Source organism: Balaenoptera physalus (genome assembly GCF_965194825.1).
Source record: "Balaenoptera physalus genome assembly, chromosome: 20".
In the NCBI taxonomy this organism is placed as follows: Eukaryota; Metazoa; Chordata; class Mammalia; order Artiodactyla; family Balaenopteridae; genus Balaenoptera; species Balaenoptera physalus.
In genome coordinates this window covers 63,931,356-63,954,989 of record NC_138901.1, presented here as the reverse complement: position 1 = coordinate 63,954,989, position 23,634 = coordinate 63,931,356, and the positions used below count along the sequence as shown (strand labels likewise).

Sequence of the window (23,634 nt, the reverse complement as noted above, 5' to 3'; positions counted from 1 at the left end):
CTTCGGGCCCTGCGGTTACCTCGGGCCCCTGCACACACCCCTTTCCCGTCCCCAGATGGACCTGTACGCGGGGGCCCTCTTCGTGCACATCTGCCTGGGTTGGAGCTTCTACCTGTCCACCATCCTCACGCTCACCATCACGGCCCTGTACACCATCGCAGGTACGGCGCCTGCGGGCGGCAGCTGTGGCCTGTGGACACACACGGGAACCCGAGAGGCTGGCGGGGCGCAGGGGGCCGCCCCCTCCCACAGCCTGGGACCTGGCCAGTTCGTGTCAGGCACCCGGGCTTCTGCAGCTGGCTCCGCTGGCCCGGCTGCTGCGTCCACAGCTCACCCACCCGTGCAAGGGCAGGGGACGTCGATGTGGAACAGCTGTCCCTCCCGGAGCTCTGGTCACCTCCCTGTCCCTCCCCCGTCGAGGCCAGGGCCCCTCCAGCTCTCTTGTCTCCATCCGCAGGGGGCCTGGCCGCTGTGATCTACACAGACGCCCTGCAAACGCTCATCATGGTGGTGGGAGCCGTGATCCTGACGGTCAAAGGTGAGAGGCCGTGGGGGCTGTCACAGCAGCGAGCCCTTTGGGGTCTGGGTGCCGCCCTGTCGGGGCCCCGGTGTCCGCACGGGGGGTGGGTGGCCTCACGAGGTCAAGCCACAAGGCCATCAGCCCCCCGCCGGCCTCCCCTGGGTGACGGAGGCCTGCTCCCCTCCCACCCCTGCTGCCCAGCAGCACTTCTGTCACCAGCTCCGGGCCGGCTGGTGTCTGGCTGCGGACCTGACTCAGGAGGCAGGGCCGTCTGCACCCATGCGGGCTCGGGGCTCGACGGGGGCGGGGCTGCGGGTGGGTGTGCAGACACAGTTGGGAGACCACAGACCTGCCTGGACATCTGCCCCCCTTGTTTCAAAGCATGTCCAAGATCTCAAGAAGCCAGTGGGACAAAGGCAAGGTGGAGAGCAGGGGGGTTTGGATCTCCTGGTCTGTGAACAGGGAGGAAGCTCGGGGGGCTGCCCCAGAGGTAGTGAGATCCCCATCCCGGGAGGTATGCAAGCAGAGCCAGGAGGATCCCATAGAGGGCAAACGGTCTCTTCCAGACTCAGACTCTAGGACCCTGTGGCTGGGCAGTTTCCGACCCGTGTCTAGTGTGCGTCCGTTCGCTCTGAGCACTCACCCTGGCCTGGCCTGGGCTACAGGTGGCACTGATGCCGGGAGCCCAGAGTCCGGGCAGCGGGCTGCCTGCTGGGGAAGGCGGGGGAGTGGGACCTGTGGCTGCCCAGCCTTCTGTGTACCAGCCTCCTCACAGACCAGGGGCCTGTGTGCCCGGAGCCCACTGCAGGAGGCACCCAGGCAGCCAGGCCTGGTCTGGATGGGGGCGGGGGAGTGACCACAGACAAAGCAAAAGCCACAGGTGGGCCCAGACCCCAAGGCAGACAGGAGCAGTGAGGGGGCGAACGTGGTTGGCTCGCGCCGGCCGGCTGGCAGTGTAGCCTTGGTGGCGCCCCTGCCCCTCTGGGGACTCTGTGTCCCTTCTCAGTGCCACATCCCCCAGCCATTCTCAGCTCTGCCGAAGTCATGTCCTTTGGAAGCCCCTGGGTCAGGACGTTAGCCCTTCAGATTCCTCAGGAAGGTCCTAGAATGCCAAGAAAAGACACGTTTGCTTCCTTGAGTCGACAGCCTGGCAGAGAGCTCCTCGCCTGAGGCTGGTGGGCATCCAGAGGCCGGCAGGACACTGGGGTGCCCTCGTGTGGAATGCTCGTTTAATATTATTATTTTAAATACAAATAAAATAGTCCTTTGAATTCACCTTTTTTTAAACCCTCTACCTCCATACCTTTCCAGACACTGGAAAAAGTGAAGTGGGAAAAAGTCGAGTTTGATGCATCAAGAAGTTACTTGCGATGAGGGCAGTGGGGCTGGGAGTCACGGCCACCAGCCACCAACCGTGCCTGTCCCGCCCGCCCCCTCCAGCTTTCGAGCAGATCGGCGGGTATGAGCAGCTGGCAGCGGCCTACGCCCGGGCCGTCCCATCCAGGATCATCTCCAACACGACCTGCCACATGCCGCGGGCGGACGCCATGCACATGTTCCGAGACCCCTACACGGGGGACCTCCCGTGGACCGGGATGACCTTCGGCCTGACCATCATGGCCACCTGGTACTGGTGCACCGACCAGGTGAGGTCACCGCCCTCCCTACCTTCCTGCCTTCCAGGGTGGCTCTGGAAGTCAGGGCGGCCGGGGAACACCTACACGGTGAGCCCGGGCTGGGGTGGAAGCCGTGGATGGCGTGGCTTCAGGCCCGGGCAAAAGGTGTTAGGGGTCCTTGCAGTCCCGGGGGGCCTGGGGCTGCCGTTTAGAGTTGGATGAAGCCCACTGGCCGCCACCCATCCTGGCCTTCAGGTGCTTCGACTGGGACAGTTTGGAGTACGGGATTCCGAGGGGGCTGGGATGCTCCTTGGTGGCCCTGCTGTCGGCCTGGGGGCTGGCGTTTCGGGCCAGTCTTGGGGTCCCAGGACCCGGCCGCGCACAGGGCCCCGGGCCACCCTTGGCCTGCCAGTGCTGGGGGCCTGCCACAGCCGGGCCCGCTTTCCTGCTGGAGATCTGGGCGCCATCGGCGGCGGGGCGGTACCGCGGGGGTCCCAGGGTCCTCGACGGCTGCGGGAAGCCATCTTTATCCCTTGGGACTCCGTAGTGGTGGAACCGCTGGCCCTGGGAGAGAGAGAGCAGAGCGAGTGAGACCGGGGGCTGGGGCAGCTCTGCCCCTTCCCGAGGGGCCCTTGCCAGGCAGGCTGCAGCCGGCCCACCTGGGTTTGCTTCCTGGCCTTGCCACTCACCAACTGGTGGTCCTAGACAAGTGTCTTCCACTCCTCCGTGCCTCGGTTTCCCCACGTGTCCTAGGGGAATGGTCCTGCCTGCGTGGTCGCATTAAGGCCAGCGCCCACTCCTTCCCATGCCCCTGCCCTCCTCCTCCACATCCTCTGTGAGAGGGACAGACGGGGACGTCAGAGACAGTGCCTCCACCTGGGCCCGCGTGTCTGGCGAGGGTGGCGGCCAGGTCTTCCTCCGGAGTCTGACTCTAGTCCTTCCCAAGTTGGGCATGTACCAGGGGGCACCAGGCGGCCCTGCTCCCTCTCTGGGCAGAAGCAGACGATGCCCCCGCCCTGCCTGCCTCGAGGGCCACGGGTAGCTCCAGGTGGCACTTGGGCGGGAAGGGGCCTCGTGAGCACCGGATCCTCAGCGGGCACGGGCCTGATGACCGTCCTCGCCTCTGGACCCATGGCCTCGAGGGCCCCACCCAGGAGTGAACCAGCCCATCACTGTGGGGTGAAGGGGGCAGCATTCCTGCGAGGCAGGCCTGGCGGCCCCGTCCACAGGCCAGGACACCGAGGCCAGGGTGGAGCGCCTGCCCGGCGAGGAGCGCTCTGCGTCTCCCGAGCGTGGGTGTCTCGTGCGCTCGCTGGGCTAGGAGACCCTGCCTGGGCTGTGACAGTGGCAAGCAATCTAGGTTGGGAGGGTCCAGAAACCCTGTGAGGCTGGGCCTCAGTTTTCCCATCTGTGCCATGGTGCCAGAGAGTCCCTTGTAGGCTGCGCCCACCACAGGTGTCTGCCTAGCACCCCTGGGAGGGCTGAGGGCTGCCGGCCTGGGTGAACGAGGGGCTGGTTGGAAGGCCGGCGGTGGAGGGCGTGCGGGGGATGTCTGGACCGCCCTGTGGGCCAGCCGGGGCCCCTCCACCCCAGGGCACCTCTCATTCCCTCCACACTCAGCATGGCCTGGCGTGGCACTGGCGTCTCTGGGTGGGACAGCATTCAGGAGATTTTCCCATGAAGGCCAAGTGAGTCAGCGCTCACATGAAGGCCGAGCGAGTGGCCTGGAGGTCAGGGCGGGACTGGGCTTGCCTCCTGGATAAGAAGGTCACACAAGGAGGCAGCTGACCCCAAGGGGATCCAGAGTGCCACCAGCATTGGGGGCCCACGCCTGGCCTCAGCCTTCCCTCCCCATCCTCCTCCTGCTCAGGCTGGGTCTGCCTGGGCGACTGCTGGGCCTTGGACCAGAACCCCTGCCACGCAGGTGCCGACCCACTGGGTCCTGGGGGCTTGGCAGGACTCTACTCAGCCCCCGGGACACCCACGGTGTGGTCAGCGGCAAGCGGCAGCTGTGTGTGCTGGGGCCACGGGCGCTTTTCGTTTTCTTTAGACTTCTCAGTATCTCCCAGCTCAGCCACGGTGCGTAGGTGACGATCAGAACCCAACAAATCCAATAAAACAGGAGGCAGAGGCCCGGTGGGCAGGGAGCTGCCACGCCCCTCCCTGACCTCAGCCGCTCAGTCTACACCCCTGGGAGGCGCACAGACCAGAGGGTCCCTGGGGCCCGCCCGCACCCGTGGTGCCGGTGCTCCTCTCGTCACCTGCCGCTGCTGCAGTTTCAGACGGGCTGCCTTTCGGGCAGCAGCCGGCTCAGTCCTCACGGCGGCCACCACTTTCCAGGCTCCTGCGCAGGCCAGGCGCAGTGTCAAGTGCATGGGCCCCGTCACCTCGTTTCTCCCGTGTTCCCGTGGGCTCTCTTGGCCCCATCTCACAGCCAAGGGGTCCAAATGCTCCTGGGTGGCACCGGGCCGTAGCTGACCCCGAGGTGGCCCTGACGGACGCCTAAACTTGGTGACTCGCGGCCAGACACCCAGGCACGGGCTTGGCCGTCCACACGCGGCCTCATCCAGGATTTGCAGCAACCCTGCGGGTCGGGGGTCGTGTCACATCTCGTGGGCGAGGACAGAGCGGTTCGGGGAGGTCCAGTGGCCGGGCGGGGAGAGGGAGCTGGCCTCCGGCGGGGCCTGTGCGGAGAGGCACCGGGAGGACGCTGCCGGGGAGGCCCCGGCCTTGCCTGCTGGGGGCCCGAGCCTCAGCTTCTCCAGCTGTAGAATGGGGCGACCACGGCTGTCCCGCCCACCTCCCGGGGCTGGCCGCCCAGAGCACGGAGTAAAATAAGGGAAGACGCGCAGGGATTTAGGGAAACTCTTCTCTCCCGGGGGGAGCGCGGCCCTGGGCTCTTGTAATCACAGGACATCACAGGGGAAGGGTCTACAGAGAAGCACGTCTGACCCCGTCACTGTCTAGACAGGGAGACTGAGGCCCAAAGTGAGGAAAGGACTTATGGCATGTCACAGGAGCCGGCGTGGATTGGAATCAGCTTGCCCTGCAGACCCCACGCCGCCAGCCCTGGCACCCTGTCATTTTTTTTTTTTTTTTTTTTTTTTAAAGAAAAGCAAAGGCAGTTTATTCTGAGCTACGGCAAACGGGAGGCAGCTTCCGTCCCTCGCATTTGGCAGAGGCCGAAAGGCAGGCAGACAAGTCGGGGAGCTCTGCAGAGGCTCTGATGGGAGGCCCTGATGGGAGGCCGCAGCCTGGGGACGCGGGAGGTGGTGACTGGGATGGGGCGACCGTGTGATTGGTGGGGGTAGGAAGCGAGTGGGGGACAAAAGTTAGAGATGCTGTCAGTTATTAATTAGGTCCTGGCCGCCTGGGGCTGAGCAGTGCTCGTGCAGCCTCCTGAGCGGTTCCTGGAGATGACCGTCAGCCTTCCCGCACGGCTCTCAGAGCTGTTTATTGTGCATAACGGGGTGGCTTCCCGGGCAGGTCAGAGTTCTATTTTTTTTTTCCCCCCCTGGGCTGCATCACGGGGCTTGTGGAATCTTCGTTCCCCGACGAGGGATTGAACCCGCGCCCTCGGCAGGGAAAGCACAGAGTCCTAACCACTGGACCACCAGGGAAGTCCCAGAGTTCTATTTTTAGACGCGGTCCAGCCAGCATCCAAGCGCTAGGGAGCCTCTGTGGGGCCGCGCTCCACAGTAAGTGCGAGTGAACACACCTCCAAGGGCGTGCCTTCGCTGTTGGATCTTGAGGTGAATGTCACAGACAAACTGCGCCGAAGCCTAAATTTTGAGGGATAATCACCCCTGATCCAGAGCTCCTTTACAGGAGTACAACTTTCATCTCATTTTCTCTGAGACATTTAGATGGGCCTCTGAAGAAGCACACGACAGTTTCTCTTAAGGACCCTACACACAAAGGAGCACTGAGGGCCTCTGAGATGGACACTCGCGATTTTTGGCCTTTACAAAAACCACTTTTGTGAAAGTGGAGGGAGTCCGAGTACAGCGGTGGAAACAGGTTTCTCCTAAAACAAAGGCTGTTTCCACTCCTACGCCTGACGTGTTGAGTCTGCGTTTGTTCCGCTGGATGTTAGCTGTTCCCTATGCATCAGACATTAGATCGAGCATGGCCCACTAGGTCCACAGCTATTAAGTACTGACTATCTTCAGCCAGTTAAGACCTCGGGAAAAGATGGAAAAGATCACATAGAGAAAGCATCTGAGGTCCTCTGATGAAGAACAGGCTACAAGCCACTATTTCCCAGAATGCCCTGGCAGCCCCTTTGCTCTGACGTAAACCCAGGTTATTTTCTCCCGTTGATGAAAAGGTGCTGGAGGATGAGCTGGGGAGGGTGGAGTCTCCCCCAATGGACACCAAGGGATATTCTAGTGGATTCAGTTCAGGGCTGCACCCTGAGAGCTTTGAAAATGACTCCATCCCTGCCTGCTCTACCAGAGAAACATGTGTTTTAGAGCTTGCCCTGCCCTGGCACCCTGTAATTAATGCTTCACCAAGAGGTGTGTCTAGAGGGAAATGCTAGGAGCTCCCTGTCAAACTCGCATGTTTGGAAAATAAGTTAAAATCACAAAGAATTCCTACTTCTGAATTGCAGGAGGTGATTTAAACTGCAGAACACCGAAGGAAAAATACTTGTATTTAAAAGTTATAGATTGCACAACTCTGTGAACATACTAAAAACCATGGAGGTGCACACTTTATGTGGCTGAACTGTGTGTGAATCATGTCTCAGTAAAGCTGTTTAAAGTCCCACATTCTTTTTTAAAAGAAGTAGAATCATGGTGTCAGAACTGGGAGGGATCTCAGATGCCATCGGTTCCGACTACCCCCCTCCCATTCTGCAGATCTGGAAACTGAGACCCAGGTAGGAGCTGCCTGAGGCTACATGAGGAGTTGCCCTCATGCTGCAGCTTCTAGCTCCTTCCGTTACTGAAACTCAAGCTTCCCCAAACCCAGGTCCTAAAACTCCGGACCTCTGCCAGGGACACAGCACGGTTGGAACCAGCGTCTGCTCTTGGCACGTGCGTGAGCCTGCCAGCCTCTCGTGAGGGTGCAGGAGGTGGGGAGGGTGTCCCTGATACCGACCCACCCAGGGTCTCCTCCCGCCCTGACAATTGCCAGGGTGATGGGCTGGTCAGGACCAACACCTTCCCTCCTCGACAGATGGGGAGACTGAGTCCCCGGAGAGAACCTTGGCCCCAGGTGCTCAGACAACTGGCGGGGATGCTGTTGGGTGTCAGGGTGGGCGCGGTTGTCTCAGGCCGGTCTCGGGCTAGTGGGACAGCGCCTATCTCACGCGCTCCCTGAGGCCCACGGGGGAGAAATCCCGAGGAGGCTGGGGCTCACTCCCTCCCCCTGCCCCCAGGTCATCGTGCAGCGGTCACTGTCCGCAAGGGACCTGAACCACGCCAAGGGGGGCTCCATCCTGGCCAGCTACCTCAAGATGCTGCCCATGGGCCTGATCATCATGCCGGGCATGATCAGCCGCGTGCTGTTCCCAGGTAGGACGGGCCCTGGGGGCTGGGCTGGCTGCAGGGTGCAGAGGTCACCAGGAGGAGAGGTCAAGGACAGAGGCAAGCTGTTTCCAGGCCTGGGGGAGCGGGGAGGGGAGTGGTCCCCAGGGCCACAGTCAAAGGGATCGACACGGAGGTGGCTTGACATAAGGTCCGGGCAAAGACTACCTACTGCTGTGTGATCTCAGGGTGTGAAGGAACATCTCTGTGCCGCCGCCGTCGCCTCATCCACAAACTAGGGAGCAGACCACCCACGTAACACCACACCCCTGACACCTCTGGGTGTGTTAAGTGTGTTTCCTTCCGGCTCCTGGTAGCTGGCTCGGGTTGCCTTTGTGGGATGCTGGGTAATGACCTGGGGAGGCGGCTGCCCAGCAGACCGCCCCTTTGGGTGCTCAGGCGTGGGGGAGGCGCTCCCAGGACCCTGGTGCGCAGGGACCCCGACCCACCTGTGCCTCCTTGTCTGCCCGGTGTGGGGCCTGCATCCTCCTCAGAGCGCCTGCCTCTTCTCTCTCCTGACCCTGGGCCCACGAGGAGTCACCCGGGGGTCCACCAAAGGTCCCACGGGTCACGTGGGGAGCGCTCAGCTGTCGGCGGGGGTGCTGGGCTGGCCCGTTGGCCACCTGCTCTGAGCGGCACCTCCGGAGGGTGGCCGAGCGCTCCGTCACCTCAGAACACTCATCCAACGTGGACGAGGGGGCCACCGAGGGCCGCCGGGGGCCAGGGCCACGGCCGGAGCTGCCCGAGAGGCTGTCCTGGTCACTGAGGGTCGCGTAGTCATCGTCGTCTTCCTCCTCCTCCTCTAGCCCATTGGGCACCACCGGCCCCCCGCTCTCGGGGTCATCCTGGGTCACAGAAAGCTGGCGCTGAAGCGGGGCGTGGCCTGGGCCTGCCGTCCTGGGGAGACCGTGGTCCGTCCGGTTATGGGGTGCCCGCCCCTCTGGGGTTTCCAGGGCCCAGCCAACACCGCCGCCCTCCTGGGCAAGCAGGTCTGCCACCGGGACTGTCCGGGGCTTGGGCACAGGAGGACATGGCTCGGCGTCCCACTGGGGCAGGCTGTTCTCGGCTGGGACCCCGTCCTGGGGGGATCTGGGCGGGGGGGCGGGGCTGGAGTCCTGGCTCTGCCTCCACAGCTGGGTCCCGGCCTGGGACGTGTCCCGGATCTTGATGCGGTTCATCTGGCTGGGCTGGGGGTTCCAGATGTTGGGGTCAATGATGTTGATGTAGCCTAGAATGTCGCTGCCGGGCTCCGGGTCTGGCTCCACCCACGTGGGCAGGTATTCAAACATGTTGGCCCGTTCCAGGTTGAGCAGCCCCTGGTGGATAGGCAGGGACGGCTCGGGGAGGCCTCCTGGCAGCTCGGCTAGGGCCGTGTCCCGCACCCCCAGGGTCCTGGCGGCCTCCTGCTTCTCGGAGGACAACTTGGCGATCTCGTCAGCGCTCTTGGCCTTGACCAGCGCGTACTTGGGGTTGACGAGCTTCTTGGCCATGGTGCCCGAGGGCACCTGCGGGACCACAGAGTGCAGCACGATGGGCTCAGACTCGGGCTCCTTTTCCATGGGGATGCCATTGAGGCTGACGCCGTGTGACGTGAGGTACAGCTCCTGGAACTGCCGGTCGAACATCTCCACCACCTGGCCCGACAGCACGGAGATCACGTTCCTGTCCGTCCTTGCAGCCGACCATGTGAAGCTGCAACAAAGGGCGGCAGCCTGGTCAGGCGCAGGGCCCAGGGCCCTGGGACGAGGGAGCAGCCCCCAGCCCCAAGCCCGCCACCCGCGTGCACGCACAGGCCAGCGTTCATCAGACCGTGGCCACAGAAGGGATTAAAGAGAAGCGAGCAGGGGCAGAGGACGGGGCCCGAGCCCCAGCATCAGGCCTGGTGTGGGACCTCGGGCAGCGCCTGTGCGGCAAGCTCCTTGTGGGTTTGCAGCCTGGACATCGGGGGTCGTCGGCACAGTGACTTGTGCCCACCCCGTGTGGCCGTGGATGGCCCCCGCCTTGCTGCCCCCTGCGTGGCAGGGCTGGCAGAGCTAGACCGCACGGTCCTCATCCTGGCCCCTCCCTGAGAGCAGCTCTCCGAGTGACCGCCCTGTGGGCCTGGGAGGACACAGCCAGCCTGGCCCACACCCCGCCTCTGGCTGCTGACACCTCGAGGCAGGAACAACAGTCTCACGGATAAAAGCCTCGCTCTGCCTGCTTCCGAGACGGGTGGGCAGCGTGCGGGCATGCCCAGCCCCACTCACACCTCAGCAGTTTGGGGACCAGTGAACCGGAATAACCGGGGTGTCACAAGGCAGGATTAAGGGCAGAAACCAGCTGGAAACTGGAGCCGCCCCTCCCCCGGCCCCCAGAAAGCCAGAGTCACCTGTAGGAGCCGCAGATGGCCCGGTCTCCATCCACGAACATGAACTTCTGGGCCAGGGCACCCTTGAACTTGGTGGCCGACCGCGTGAAGAATTCGGTCCCTCCGCTGCTCCGCACCCTGAGATTCTGTGTCGGGGGACAGGGGGCGGAGTTACACGACCCAGCACTGACCACCCTGCCCGGGCTCAGGGAGGGATTTGGGGGAGCGCCGACGGGCCTGGGGAAAGGGGCGGTGCACGTGGGGACGCGCCGAGGTGGGAAGGGGTGGGAGGAGGGCGGGGGCTGGAGATGAAGGGCTGCAGGATGGTCTCGGTGTGGCCTGAAGGGGGTCCACAGGGCAGCCCAGCCGGTCAGGCCCCATGTGCGGGCCAGCTTGGAGAACGCTACTGCAGGGTCCCGAGCAGGAGGGGGATGCGGACACATTTTAGGAAGGTCCCCCTGATGGCTGGGGGCTGTGCAGCTTGGGAAGGGGAGGGGGCTGCCCTGAGGGAATCTGGGTCTTGCACTTGGGCAGATCGGTGGCCTTGCCAGGACGGGTGACCAGCCGGGCCTCTCCCCCGGTCTCCCCCGCACCGCTGTCTCTCTGTCCCCCTAAGCCCTGTGCACCGTGGGCAGGGATCCCGGCAAACTCCCCTACTTCCCCATGGGCCAGCCCCCTGCCTGGGACCCAGGAGCAGTTCAGGAAATGGCCACATCCCTCCTCCCTGTGCTGGCACTGTTGGCTCAAGAGCAGGCTAGAAAGGCCCTGAGAAACCACGGAAGGGGAGCCGAGAGCCAGGAGGCGGAGGGGGTCTCCCAGGCGTCATACGCAGACCCAGCGCGGCCCGTGTCAAGGCTGGGCCCCTCCTGCCTTTCTCTGGACATCAGGGCCCTCCCTCTCTGCACAAGCCTGTGGATGTGTGTGGGCCAGGGGCTGGCTCCCCTTTCATCAGGAGAGCTTCTCGTTCCGAGGGAGGGGCAGGTGGGAAAAGCCTGTGGCGGAGGGACCCCAGGATGGGCGGGGCAAGCCTGGCTGACCCCCAAGAGTCGAGGGGACGGCTGAGGGCACCCCAGCGTAGACCCTCAGGGCAGGAAGCAGACTTGGGCTCATGGGGTGCAAGCATCTCCCAGACAGTGTGTTAGAAACGCAAGCTCGCAGCTGCCCCAGGTTCGACTCAGGGGGACTGGGGTCAGGAATTCCATTTTTAACACAAGCCCCAGTGAATCTGACGCCTGCCCAGGACAGAGACCCCTTGTAGGCCCCGGTGACGGGAGCCTCACTCCCTCCGGAGGGGTCCGTGCCGACAGGGGGTGCTGGTCTGTTACATCTTCTGCGACATCCCCTAACCCTGACCCTCACCCACTCACCGGCCCCAGCTTATTAACTTGTTCACTGACCCCTGCCGAGGTCCCCAGCGCAGACACAGACATGCCTGTGACGCGGATGCCTCGTTGGCAGAGAGGGGGAAGCAGATGAGTAACGACCCCAGCTGTGGGGCGCCTCCCGGGAAGGCTGGCGTCTGGGCTGACGTGTGAAAGACAAGGAAGAGCGGGTCGGGTGGGAAGAGGACGCAGCACCCCAGACCCAGGACTACAGAGGCCTGATTCAGACAGGGGAGGGGGGCGGGCAAAGGAGCCAGCAGAGCGGGCCCAGACAGATGCCGATCAAAGACCCTACGGCCGCTGAGGGGCCTGGTGGGGCCCGGGGGCAGCAGGGAGCCACAGAGGGCTTAGGGCAGGGAGTGAGGGCTCGGAGCTGTCCAGTTCCAGCGTCCCGCGGGGAATGTGCGTGCAACGCACAGGGGGCAGAGGAAGAGGACAGGGAGGGCTTCTGCACGTGAGGGACGTGGGCCTGAGTCCGGGCAGGGGCAGAGGGGAGAAAAGAGAGGACTGGAGGCCATCTCCACTCCAGCCCACAGCCCTGGGTGCTCCTGCGCCCGTCCCGTCTGTGACGGGTCCCGGACCTTTCAGCTGGGGCAGCCTCAGGGCAGTACCCACAGAGGATGAGGGGCAGGTCCCACGGATGCCCGCCTGGCCGTGGGGCCTGGCCCAGAAGGCAGATAAAGCCTCTGCTCCCAGGCTGGCTCCCCTGCCCGCCCTTCCCCCAGCCGCCTGTCTGCACACAGCCTGCGCAGCAGGAAGCTGGCTGAGGCCCAGGACAATTAGTGTCTGTGACTGTACTGAATGCGGAGCACGCTTGGGGACCAGAATTCTGAGCGAAGATCCTGTGAGGCCTTCCCCTGTCACCTGTGCCCGACCGCAGCCCAGCTCTGCAGCTTCTGTTTATTCGTGGGTGGCACCGCCCCGTGGGGCCTGGCCCAGATGAGGTAACGTCTCAGGAGCCAGGGCTCGGGCCAGCGGAGGTGGAGAATCCCACAAAGCCGCACTCTCTCTGAGCCTGGAGCGCCCGAAGCAGAGCACGCGGCAGGCAGGGGGAGGGCGAGTGGGGCCCCCTGGGCGAGTCCCCAGATCCTCTGGAGCCTCATGTCCTCACATGTGAGGGGCGCAGTGATCGCCCCTGAGGGGACATCTGGGGAGGATGGCAGAGCTTCATCTGCTCCACGGGTGCTTCTGCCCCAAGCGTGTACAGGGCAGGCCGTGGTGGGCACGAGGGCTGGGTTAGCCTCAGCACCACACCCCCCACCTCCACGGGGCCTCCTGTGCTCACACCGGGCTGGCGGGAGCCGGGGGGACAAGCCCAGGCCCCCACTGGAGCGGGTGGGTCGCTCTCAAGCTCTGGTCAAACACGGCTCCAGTCCTGGTGCAAACGGACGCAACCTGGCCTCCCCACGCCTCAGGGTTCTCGTCTGTGAAATGGGCCTGCCCACCCCCGGCCTCAGGGCTGCTGTGAAGACTCAGTGCATTGGGGGAGGGGCCCGGAAAAGGCCCAGCACTCAGCGGCTGCTCCCTAGACTAGAGGGGACGAGGGGGCTGTGCCGTGCAGTGGGACGGGGGTGTGATCCCTTCCTCTCGGGGGGCTGGTGGGGGGCCAATGAGGGACCGACACCGAGGACAGGAGAACATCTGGAATGGTGTGGACTCGGGCCCGGGGAGGCCAGGACTGTCGGCCGTATGCAATGGTCAGGCGGCTCAGGGAGAGGAGTGACCTGCCCCAGGGCCTCCCAGTGGACAGGGTCCGGCCCCCTGGGACTGAGGACAGACTGCAGCTGCACCCTGGCGGCTCTTTCACCCTCCAGGGGTCTGCTGGCACCTTCTGGGCCGGAGGAGGAGTGGGGAGGCCCAGAGACCATCCTGAGCAGGCCTGAGCGGTGACAGCAAGATCACGCCAGGTCAGGGACAGAGAGCCGTGTCCCCGTGTGCCAGCCAACCTCTGCTCTCTTCTAAAGGGCCTGTTTCACTCTCTGTAATGGGGTGGGGGGACCAATACTCACCCTGGCCTGCCCCGGGCTGTTGTGAAGCTGAGATGGGAAGCACCCCTGGGGGCAGGGGACAGGGCAGGGCTGGGGGGCTCCTGGCTCTCCCCCTGGGCCAGGCCGCTTGGCTCTGTGGCGTTCTGGGCCAGGTGGTTCTCTGTTAGCGGCCGTCCTGTGCATTGTAGGCTGTGAACAGCATCCCTGGCCGCCACCCACCAGATGCCAGTAGTACCTTCGTAGTCACGGCCATTAAAAACATCTCTGGACGTTGCCAGATGTTGAGAAGCAGTGCCCTGAGTCCATTACAGAGCCAGGCCAGGCTCAGAGAAGGCAGGTCGGGAGAGGAGGAGGCCCGGGCACCAGAACGGAGCCAGTGCTGGCCTGTCCAGCATGAGCCGGAATCCGCACACCCTCACTCACCCAGCGCCTTCCCGTGGCCACACTGCCTGGGGGTTCTTTGTTCATCAGCAATGGGTCCAGCCTTCGCCCAAGTGGCTGCTGGTTTTTCCAGTTCAGCTGCACAAAGCAGACTAGCTTTTCACATCAGCCAGGCAGCTCACAGCTCCGGGCCCGTGCTAAGCTGCGAGCCTCGAGGCCTGGCTCCCACCGGCCCTGGGCATCCCTCAGCACCCAGTGTCACCCCCAAGTGTGGCTTGCCCTGGGCCCTGGGATGAGGGTTGGGTCGTCTTCTCAAGGCCCGTTCCCGTGTGTAGTACGGGCACTCGCTCCCACGTTCCCTGCCTGGGGGAGTCAGGGCCCAGCTGAGCCGGCAGGTGGGGACGCTCGGGACGGCTGGGGACCTCGCGCCGGGGAGGTGCTGGTGCCTGTCTTCCCGCCTCACCTGGAAACTGGGAGGGACCCAAGCGATACTGCAGCTGTTTCCAGAATGTGTTGTGTGAGCTCAGGGGTTCAGGCTGGGGGGCTGCCCGGATGGGGAGACTGGGGGCGTCCCCAGCCAGACCACTGCTCAGAGAGGGAAGGGAAGCCCCCTGGCACTCAGACCAGAGCTGGGGGTTCATGGGAGGGGCCGCAGCTGCCCCAACCGCAGGTAGGACAGGAAGGGAGCTCGTGACTGAGTGCCCTGCCCCCACATGGCCTCCTTGACTCTTCACGGCAGCCCTGCCAAATAAATGACGATATTCCCATTTTTCAGACAAGAAGGCTGAGGCCCAGAAACCTCAGTGTCTCTGCCTAAGGTTACAGTGCAGGGGCAGAGCTGGGGCCGAGGCCTGGCTCCTGGCGCCCGGCACCCCCTTGGTCACAAGTATGACCCCACCAGGCACAACCTACACCCTGGGCCCACACGACCTGAGGGCAGGTTGCTGCAGAGCTGGGCAGGGGCAGTGGACGCCGAGGGCGGGCCCAGGGATTACCAGCAAAGGAAGTGCTCCCGAGACAGGTCTGGGCCCAGCCTGCCTGCAGGCAGGGAGGCAGGCTCTAGACAAGGTGACACTTGGCCAGGACTGGGCCCACAGGAGCCTCTGGCCACCTGCCCAGGCTGGGAGTGGGCGGGCTCGGAGGTGAGAATGAGGTGGCCAGGGTCACACATTCCTTCCCATGAAGACGCCTGGCCATCCCACAGCGTCAGGCTCCTGGGCACTTCACCCTGCGGACCTGCCACCTTCACCAGAGCAGGGAGGTGGCGAGAAGGGCAGGCTGGGCCAGAAACCCCCTCCATGCCCCGAGCTGTAGCCTCATTTCAAGCCCTCCGCCCAGGGCCCGGGGTTTATAACTCTTGTTATTGCCGCAACTGTGTGCCTCTCCTTAGCTCAGAGCACTTTTACAGCCACTGTCTCCTCTGCTTTCATCCTCAAACAACCTGGTGAGGTGTCCTTGTGGTCACAAAGCCCTGGAGGCCCAGAGAGGTAGGCCCGGCGTCAGGGGGTTGGCAGCCGGGAAGCCTGTGCGGGCAGCACCAGGGCGGCCCCGCTGTTAGATGTGGCCTCAGCCAAGGGCACTGGGCACCAAGGGTGTGTGGCCCTGTCCGTGCCAGCTTCCCGTCGCGGGCTTTTAGGCTCAGCCCTGACTTGGTGGAACCCTCCCAGGAGCCTGGCATCTGGGCTTCCCCACTAAGAAGAGGCCTCTGGAGCGGCCACGCAGGGTTTAGATCCCCGCTCAGCACAGACAAGCCCCCTCCCTGCCTCTTCGTCCGCACGCGGGGGGATGCGTGTGGGCAGAGGCACGCGAGGTGTGCAGGGTCCCCACCGGGCATGGGGCAGGGGCTCAGGGGGAGTGGGCCCGTCAGCCTCTTCCTGAGCACGGCAGAGGGCTGGATGGAGAGCCCTGAGTTTCTGTGATCTGCTGCCCACACGGCTGAGGCCCCTGCAGTCACCTTTGAAAAGATGCCTCTTCCACACTCTGGGCCTCCCGGCCTGAGCTGTCTGCCCCAGGAGTTGGCTCTCGGTGCTAGTTGCACGGTAGGCAGGGCAGCACAGCGGGCGAGCACGGGGCTTGGGGTCAACCCACCAGAGAGGCCACATAAAAATGTCCCAACAGCCAGAGACTCGCAGCCCAGAGAGCTCACACCCACTTGAAAGGTCTCAGCTGGGCTGGGCATCACTTGACGATGCCGACAACTTAACAGGCGCGGGAGCCCAGCCCCTTGTTAACCAGGCTGGCGTTGCCCTGAGGAATTCTGACCCGTCGGAGGCCGTGCTCAGCCAGAGCGCTCGGTGCTGGCCCCCACCCCGCTTATCCTCACTGACTAACATTGAGTGACACCTGGCAAGTGCCTGCATCCCCTGATCTGTAAAGTGGAACAGCTGCCCCCTCCCACTGGCTGCCGTGAGCGTACCTAAGTTAACCACGTCACATGCCTGGGACGGGAGCTGTGGAAGTATTAGCTGTCGTTACGCATACTGATCTGTACTCTGGGGAGTGAGCTGCACAAAGTAGGTGACAAGCAATGGCTGGGCGGAAGGAGGGCTCCCTCCACCCCCAAGCAAGGCACCAAATGCCAGGGTGTCTGAGCAGAAGAGCCCAGTCACACGGGTCTTCGGCCCCTCTGTTGGACCAATGAGATCCCGGAGTCCAGAGAGGGGAGGTGACGTGCTCTAGGACACACAGCAAAGCAATGCTGAGAACCCAGGCCCAACCTGACGACTCGACCTCTGTCCCCGGTGTCCCTCCCTGGAAGCCCTTTTCTACTCTGCTCACTCCTCAAGTCCATTTCAACTCTGCAGCCACCAAAGAAACCCTCCCCGACCTCAGCCCAAGGGAGCTTCCTCCGTTGGAGCCGGATCCTAAAGCCCGTGCATGGACATTATACAGAAACAGATTTAGGTTTAAAACCAAGAAAGGACTTCCTGGGAGTTGGAGCTGGCCAGCTGGGGCTTGCTGCCAGAGCCGGGGGTTGCACACCCTATCACTGGAGGCGAGCAAGCCAAGACAGGTAACCACTGCGGCATGGGCTGCTTCGAAACACCTGTGAAGGAGCACCTCACGTGGGCTTCAGCACCTGGTCACAGGTAGTGTCCTGTCCCTTGGGGCACTGAGGCAGAGGCCGCGTGACCACTTGGCAGGCGGCTCTAGGACACTGAACTCTAGGCTCCCAGATCCGGACCGACAAGGCAGGCGCTCCAGGTGTTTGTCAACCGACTGAATGAGGAACCGGCTCACCTTGAGGTGCCCCAGGTGCATGCGGGCCCGCGCACACATGTGCAGGAAGTGCTTGACGCTACTCTCGTCCACGATGACGTACACGGCCACCTTCCTCTTGAAGCTGGCATCCAGCAGGTCCTTGAAGATGTCCACATCGGTGAACATGTCCATGACCACAGCGATCACCTGTGAGCAGGAAGGGAGACCGGGGCCGTCAGGGCACGTGGCCGGGGAGACAGGTGCCTCGCCGGGACGCCTGGCCCTCCCGCGCCCGCCACCCTCTTCGGGTGCCCACCCTGGCCCTGCTCCCTGCGGCCTCGGGACTGGGACGGAAGTGCCGGCTCTCCTGGCCCTGAAGCTGCAGGCGTAGGATCGACACTCAGGGTAGAAATGCCCAGTGGGTGGCACAGGCTGGACTCTCCGGCAGCAGGGAATGGAGAGAGGCACAGTTCGCGGGCTGCTGTTTCCGTAACACAAGACCGCAGAAAACAAAACCCAGGCGAGGAATGTGTAGGGGAAGCTGCAGGAGGCGCGCGGGAGGAGTGGGAAGGGTGCGCGTCCTGAGATCTGAGCGCCTGCCCCCGCCCCCAGCCCCCGGGCAGCCCTCGCCCCTCCCGGGGCTCAGGGCTTGGCCAGGTGCCCTGTTTCTATTCCTGGGTTGCATTCCCGAGCCGGGCAAGCCACACCATGCCCTCCGCCTGCTACCCCAGGATGCTGAGATGGACCAGATGTGTCCACGGCAGGGAGGAAGGCAGAAGCCGGGCTGCCCACCGAGGTCACCCCTGGGTCCCTGGACAGGCTCCCTCGCTGCCACCTCTCCTTCTGGTTTGGACACACCCCAGACCGCTACATGTGCTCTTCTTGTCATCTGACCACACCTGGGCCACAACAGCTGCCCTCAGCCTGTGCACTGGCTCAGGGTGGGGCCCCAGAGGTCAGAGTACATCTACCCCAGCCCAGCCCAGCCACTGCCTAGCACGGGCAGTGATATGCCCAGGCCTGGCGGGCAAGGGCCCTGGCCTGAGCCAAGGCACGAGGAGGGAAGGGGCACACGTAGCACAGGGCCAGGGAGTGGGGTAGTCAGCGGGCGCTGGGGCCTGGCAGAGCTCAGTGGCCGGCAGGCCCTGGCCCTCAGTGTCGCTCCTCCCCTCCCCTCCCCGTCCCACTGGGCAGCAAAGGGGAACACAGCAGACCAGGGCCCAACGCTGCTGACCCGAACAGACGTCCAGCCCTCCCCCCCGCCAAAGCCGGCGCCAGGGCCCCATCCTGGGTCTGAGAACCCCCTAGAGGAGCGTTACCCAGAGAGGCGGGTAGGGGTCGTGCGCTGGGCCACACAGCAAGCTGGGGACAGTCAGGCTAGAACCTACCCAGGCCCGCCAGGGAGCCAGGGTTACCCCCACCCCTGCCAGGAGTGTGACCTGGCGGGTGGCCTGGGGCTTGCTGGGAACGTGCCTGCACACTCCCGTGAGCTCACCCAGCTGGCCCCTGCTGGCGCCGGTCACACATCTGGCACCAAAGCGGGTACTTCTGGGGGTTCCTCCCTGCCCTGCCCTCCACGGACGGGGTCTCTGTGTGACCCTCAGCAGACACCTAGCTTTTCCAGGCCCAACTTTCTCATGTGGGACCAGCCAGGGCTCCCCGGTGGTGAGGCCCAGGGTCTTCTCTGGCCCCTGGGGAAAAATAGCTCGCTGTCTGAGTCTCTGAGGGATGTTTCAGGCAGGGCAGGGGGAGCAGGTACAGTCTGTGCAGCGGCTGCGGTGGCAGAGGGGCCGCAGGGAGGTGGACGGCAGCACTAGGGCAGGGGGTACGCTCTCTGACCCCAAATCGGCCGGGTCTTGCGAGGAAGTGAGCTCCGTGTCCCAGGACATGTGCAAAGGCCAGAGCTTGCTTGAGGTGGTGGACGAGAGGACAGATGAGACACAGTATCAGAGCTGGTGGGCTCACAACACCGTTGGGCTCCACCGGTAGAGGGTGTTGGGACCCCGAGGTAGGGGAGGGGTGACAGCAGAGACCCTCTTGTCTGGACCTCACAAGCCCACAGCCACTCCAGCCCTCCTGCAGGCCACAGCCTCACGTGCCAGCCTGGAGACGGCTCAGCCGACACGCTTCTCGTGGGAGCAGGCCTCGTTCCAGGCTCTGCCCACCGTGGCAGACGGGGACTTGCCCTGGGCCCAGGCTGGGGGACGTGCCCCAGCGAGACCCACCCCACGTGAGCCTTCCCTGCGGCGCCCAGGCAGGCAGGGTGCCCAGCCCAGGCCGCCCGTTGTTGGGCTGGGTCTGCCGGGGCCTGCCCCCCACGGTGGAGCCCCACAGGGTCCCAGGCATTGGGCTCGGTGCTGAGGGTCAAAGGAGGGCTTGTACAGGTGCCAGCTGAGCTGGGGCAGGAGGGGGCTGGGGGCTCCCAGGGGGGCCCCCGCAGCTTGTCCACGGGGGCCACAGGGTCTCTCAGAGGCCTCGAGCCCTGCATGCCCGTCCCTGGGGCCAGAGACTCCAGGCTAGAACCCAGGGCCCTGCGCCCCACCCGCAGAGCCTTCCGCCCGACAACCGCCACCTCTTCCAGTCCTCAAAAACGCTGCGAGGCACCGGTTGTTACTCCCATTTTACGGACGAGGACACTGAGGCACGGAGGGATTCACTCCCTTGCCTGATTACCTGTTTGGGTGGCCCCGCTCGCCCGTGACTCCGCAAGGTCGTCCAAGACAGCACCCCCGCCCTGGCCCAGCGCGTGGCCCGGCCTAAGGCGGCCTTGGGAGTGCTTGTCAACTCAGAGTGTGCCAAATGGCCTGGGACAAGCCTCAGCCCCTCCTAGACCCTCACTTTCCCCATCTGCCAAATGGGGTGTCCGCCTGGCCCGCTCCTGTGGTCTGTCCAGCTCACACATCCGCGGCTTGAGCACAAAGACACTAGTCCCGCCCGGAGGACAACGCCAGCCCACACGTATCCCGCGGAGGCCCCGGGCAAGGCCAGGGCCAAGACTACGGGAAAGACGGCGGGGAGGCTGGCATCGGGGGATGTCCCCACCCCGTGTGGGTCAGGAGACCGCACCGGGCAAGAGGTGGGCAGCCTGAGGCTCGCTCCTCGTCACCGCAGGAACCAGCTCTGTCCGTGTGAGCGCCCGGACCAAATGCCCGGTTCCCAGGGGCGGCGCGGCAGGCAGGTGTGTGTCCCAAACTCCAGGCCCGGCGTCACAGCACCAGCCCCCCAGCCCGGTTCCCGAGGGAAGGAGGGAGTCCAGTGGTCCCTGTGCGTGACTGATGTGAAAGCCCTCTCAAAGGTGCAGCCAGAGAACCAGGAGGGGCCACACACCCGCGACAACCCTCCTGGTTCTCACCGCACAGAGCTGCAGGGTTGGGGGGCTATGGGAGGGCGGCCGTGCCGGGAGGGGGCCGACAGCGCGGGGCCGGGTGGCGCCGGAGCAGAGGGGCCCAGGCAGGGACTGGCGTCGGCACTGAGCTCAACGTGCCTTGGACCCAAAGGCCTCCCCGTGTGTCCCTCGGGGGTGTGCTGGATGCGCAGGCCCCCAAAACGTGCCCCTCCAGCGGCGCCCACACCTCCGTTTCCCTTCCCCCCGCCGCCACCAACAGCTCCGCGGCCTCTGCACCCTGCCTCCTGCGTGGGTCCCGAACCCCCGCCTCGCTCTGTGCAGCCGGGGCTGCTCTGTGGCCTCCTCGCGTCCTCCCACCGATCCTCCCGCTGATGGTTCCAGAATCCCCCAAATCTCCTTGGGATGGTGGACACCCACCCCCCAACCGTGAGAGACACAGATGCTGGCACAGAGAGGGGAGGGGACCGGCCCCAGGTGATGGCAGTGAGGTGACGGACTCGTGGTGATGCCCCGCCACGCGCACCTCTATCACCCAGGGGCTTCCTGGGGGGCTCCAGCGCATGGGGCAGCACCCCCCCACCTGTGGCTGCCGCCCCAGCAGACACAGCCTGAAGCCCTGTAACACCTGCTGCTGGTGCTGGTGGAGGGGTCAGGGGCACCGGAGTGGGCGCCCCCATCCTCCCCGGGGCCCAGGCAAGGACAGAGTTGGAGCTCCGGGCTCCAGGCTGGGGTCTGGCTTTGGGTGAGCTGCATCCTCTCTGGGTCTCGGTTTTCTCATCTGTGAAATGGGGAGGAAGGTGGACGTGATACCCAAGGCTGTCCCTGCCAAGGGAACCCTGAGTCCATGTGCCCTGCCCGGGTGCCCCGCACAGCCTGTCTGGGCCGGCTGGAGCACCTGGCTGTGTCTAGGGGTCTGGGAGAGGCAGTTCTGACCACCACGCCCCACCTCTCTCTGCACCACCAACCCGGGGCTCCCGCCTCGCCAGGCTGACGCTCAGCCTGAGGCTTCCGGCGCCCCTACAGCTGCTTTAGAGGCACCCCTCCCCCATGACCACAGAATCCGTCCTGGAGCAGAGGCGTACTCACAGGACCAGTGGGTAGAGCAGGGCTGGGGGACGAGGCGCAGGGGTGAGGTGGCCAGGGGTCTGCACGCAGCTGGAAGACCGCTGGCCACGGGCCCAGCATCTGCAGCAGCATCTCGCCCCGGTGGCCCTGACCCCACAGGGGCTCTGACCCTACGGCCCCTCCCTACACACCCCACACCCTGCCTCAGCCGCACACACAGTCCTCCTGGCCGGGCGCCTTCCTCTCCTCCTCCACGCCAGTAACTCCTTCCCATCCTCCAAACCCTGACTCAAATGCTGCCACGAGCAAGTGCCGCGTCTGTGTTTCTGGAAAAACGGCAGCAACCCACCGAGTGGCATGCCGTCTCCCCAAGGCCCGGACCCTGAGACCCAGGTCGGCGTGGGCAGTTTCCCTCTGTACCTGTCCTGCCTGCCCCACCCTCCAAGGCCACGGAGATGCCTGCAGGAGGCCCAGAGGGAGCCGGCCGGGGTCTCTCCCCTCACAGTGCTCCCCAGAGGAAGGGGAGAGAGACACACCCCACCCGCCCTGGAGCCCAGAGGTCACCGCAGACACAGTGCACAGCAGGCAAGTCCCTGGCACTCACTGGGCCACTTTCACCACCTGGAAAAGCAGGAAGTGGGTCCGCATCTCTGGGTCTGTCTGACCCTAAGGCTCAGATGGACACAGGACGGTGGCAGCATGGGCTCCAGACTGCCCTCCCGGGAGCCGTGCTCAGCAGACAGCAGCGGTGGCTTTCCTGCCTCCTCACTGACCCACAGTGCCTTCGGGGTGGACAGGCCGGGGGTCATCCCCTCAGCGTCTCCTGCTTCCCTCTGTGCCAGCTGGAGGGCAGTGACGCACAGGAACACATGGGGCATGCTGCACACTGTCCTAAGGTGGGGACAGTGCCTTCAAGACCTGGGATCCCACTTCCAGCCATGACGGAATAACGGAGCCTACACTTACCCACCTGCCTTAGCAATAAACACCAGGCAGAATCTATGAAGCCACGGCCAACAGGCAGCACAGCAAGTGCAGTGACCCCTGGCAGAAGGGAGACGAGCGAGGTCAGCTGTAGGACTGCCCCAGCCATCTCCAGGCCACGGCCGAGTCCAGTGGGCTCCCTGAGTTGAGGAGACGAAGTTTGCTCAGAGCCTGGCAGCCAGAATTTTCAGGACAGAGGAGAGAAAAGGGCTGCACAGAGCAAAGGCCAGAGACCTACAGGGAGCTGCCTCTTGAGGCTTCAGCTGGAGACCGAGCAGCACATGAACAGGAAGAAACCACCGAGGCTGGGACAGGCCCGCTGGAAAGGAGCAGCGGGAACAACGGCCGACGCTCACACAGGACCAGGAGTCGTTTACATCCCCGCGGCCAGCGCGCAGGCCCCTCGAACGGTCAGGGCACACAGGAGGATCCTCAGAAGGATACGACCTACACGGTGGGCAAACGGGCCCTGGACCAGGGGCCAGTGAGCTTCTTCTATAAAGGCCAGAGAGCAAATGTCTCAGGCTTTGCAGGCCACGTGTCTCTGACACACCCCTCAACTCTGAAAACAGCCACAGACAGCTAATAAACAAATGCACACATCTCCATTCCATTCTTTACAAAAGCAGGCATAGACCAGATTCGGTCCATCCTTTGCCAACTCCTACCCTGAACCAAATACGCTTTGGTCCCACCTAATAAAGCTTAACAGCAAGCCTCAAAAGTGTTACATTGTTTCCAAGAACTGCATCCCAGAACAAAGCTCCAAAATGTTTAAAGGAAAAAACAAAACTCCCACAACATAAAATTTTCATCACGTCTGGTATCCAATCAAAAATTACCAGACACACAAAGAAACAGGAAATCAATGATCCACATGAGGAAAAAAGTCTACCAAAGTGGACCCAGAATGGATACAGATGTTAGAACTGGCAGACAAAGAAGGGTAAACAGTTATAACTGTATTCTATATGTTCAAAAAGTTACTTAGAGACATGGAAGATTTTTTAAAATAAACACCAAATTGAAACTCAAGAAGTGAAACAATTCAGCATTTAAGATGACAAATACATTGGATGGGATTAACAGCAGATTAGACACTATAGAAGAAAAGATTAGTGAACCTGAAGACCTGTCAGTAGAAATGATCCAAAACGACACACAGAGAAAAAAAGACTGAACAACCAAGACCAGAGCATCAGTGAACTTGGGTCAACTTCACAGGTCTAGAGTATGTGTAACTGGAGTCTCAGAAGGTCCTGAGGCAGAG

General features: G+C 63.5%; 2 protein-coding genes across 6 annotated transcripts in view; one reads left to right on the top strand and one right to left on the bottom strand.

Moving 5' to 3' along the window:
• Positions 1-23,634, top strand: part of SLC5A10 (solute carrier family 5 member 10) — a 55,368-nt gene that overhangs the window by 8,799 nt on the left and 22,935 nt on the right. For both annotated transcript variants that reach the window (XM_082442425.1, XM_082442424.1), the window contains exons 6-9: positions 56-161; positions 458-538; positions 1,961-2,166; positions 7,523-7,658. In XM_082442425.1, the coding sequence (XP_082298551.1) occupies positions 56-161; positions 458-538; positions 1,961-2,166; positions 7,523-7,658 (529 nt within the window). The remainder of the gene's footprint in view (positions 1-55; positions 162-457; positions 539-1,960; positions 2,167-7,522; positions 7,659-23,634) is intronic.
• Positions 2,173-23,634, bottom strand: part of FAM83G (family with sequence similarity 83 member G) — a 36,333-nt gene continuing 14,871 nt past the window's right edge. For 2 of the 4 annotated variants that reach the window (XM_082442420.1, XM_082442421.1), the window contains exons 3-6: positions 17,009-17,176; positions 10,039-10,163; positions 8,120-9,362; positions 2,173-2,700 (exon numbers count right to left, since the gene is read on the bottom strand). In XM_082442420.1, coding sequence (XP_082298546.1) covers positions 2,305-2,700; positions 8,120-9,362; positions 10,039-10,163; positions 17,009-17,176 — 1,932 coding nt within the window. In that variant the 3' untranslated portion in view covers positions 2,173-2,304. Of the gene's footprint in view, positions 2,701-6,072; positions 6,320-8,119; positions 9,363-10,038; positions 10,164-17,008; positions 17,177-23,634 lie in introns of those variants that run through there. The other 2 variants (XM_082442423.1, XM_082442422.1) reach the window with 2 other exon arrangements.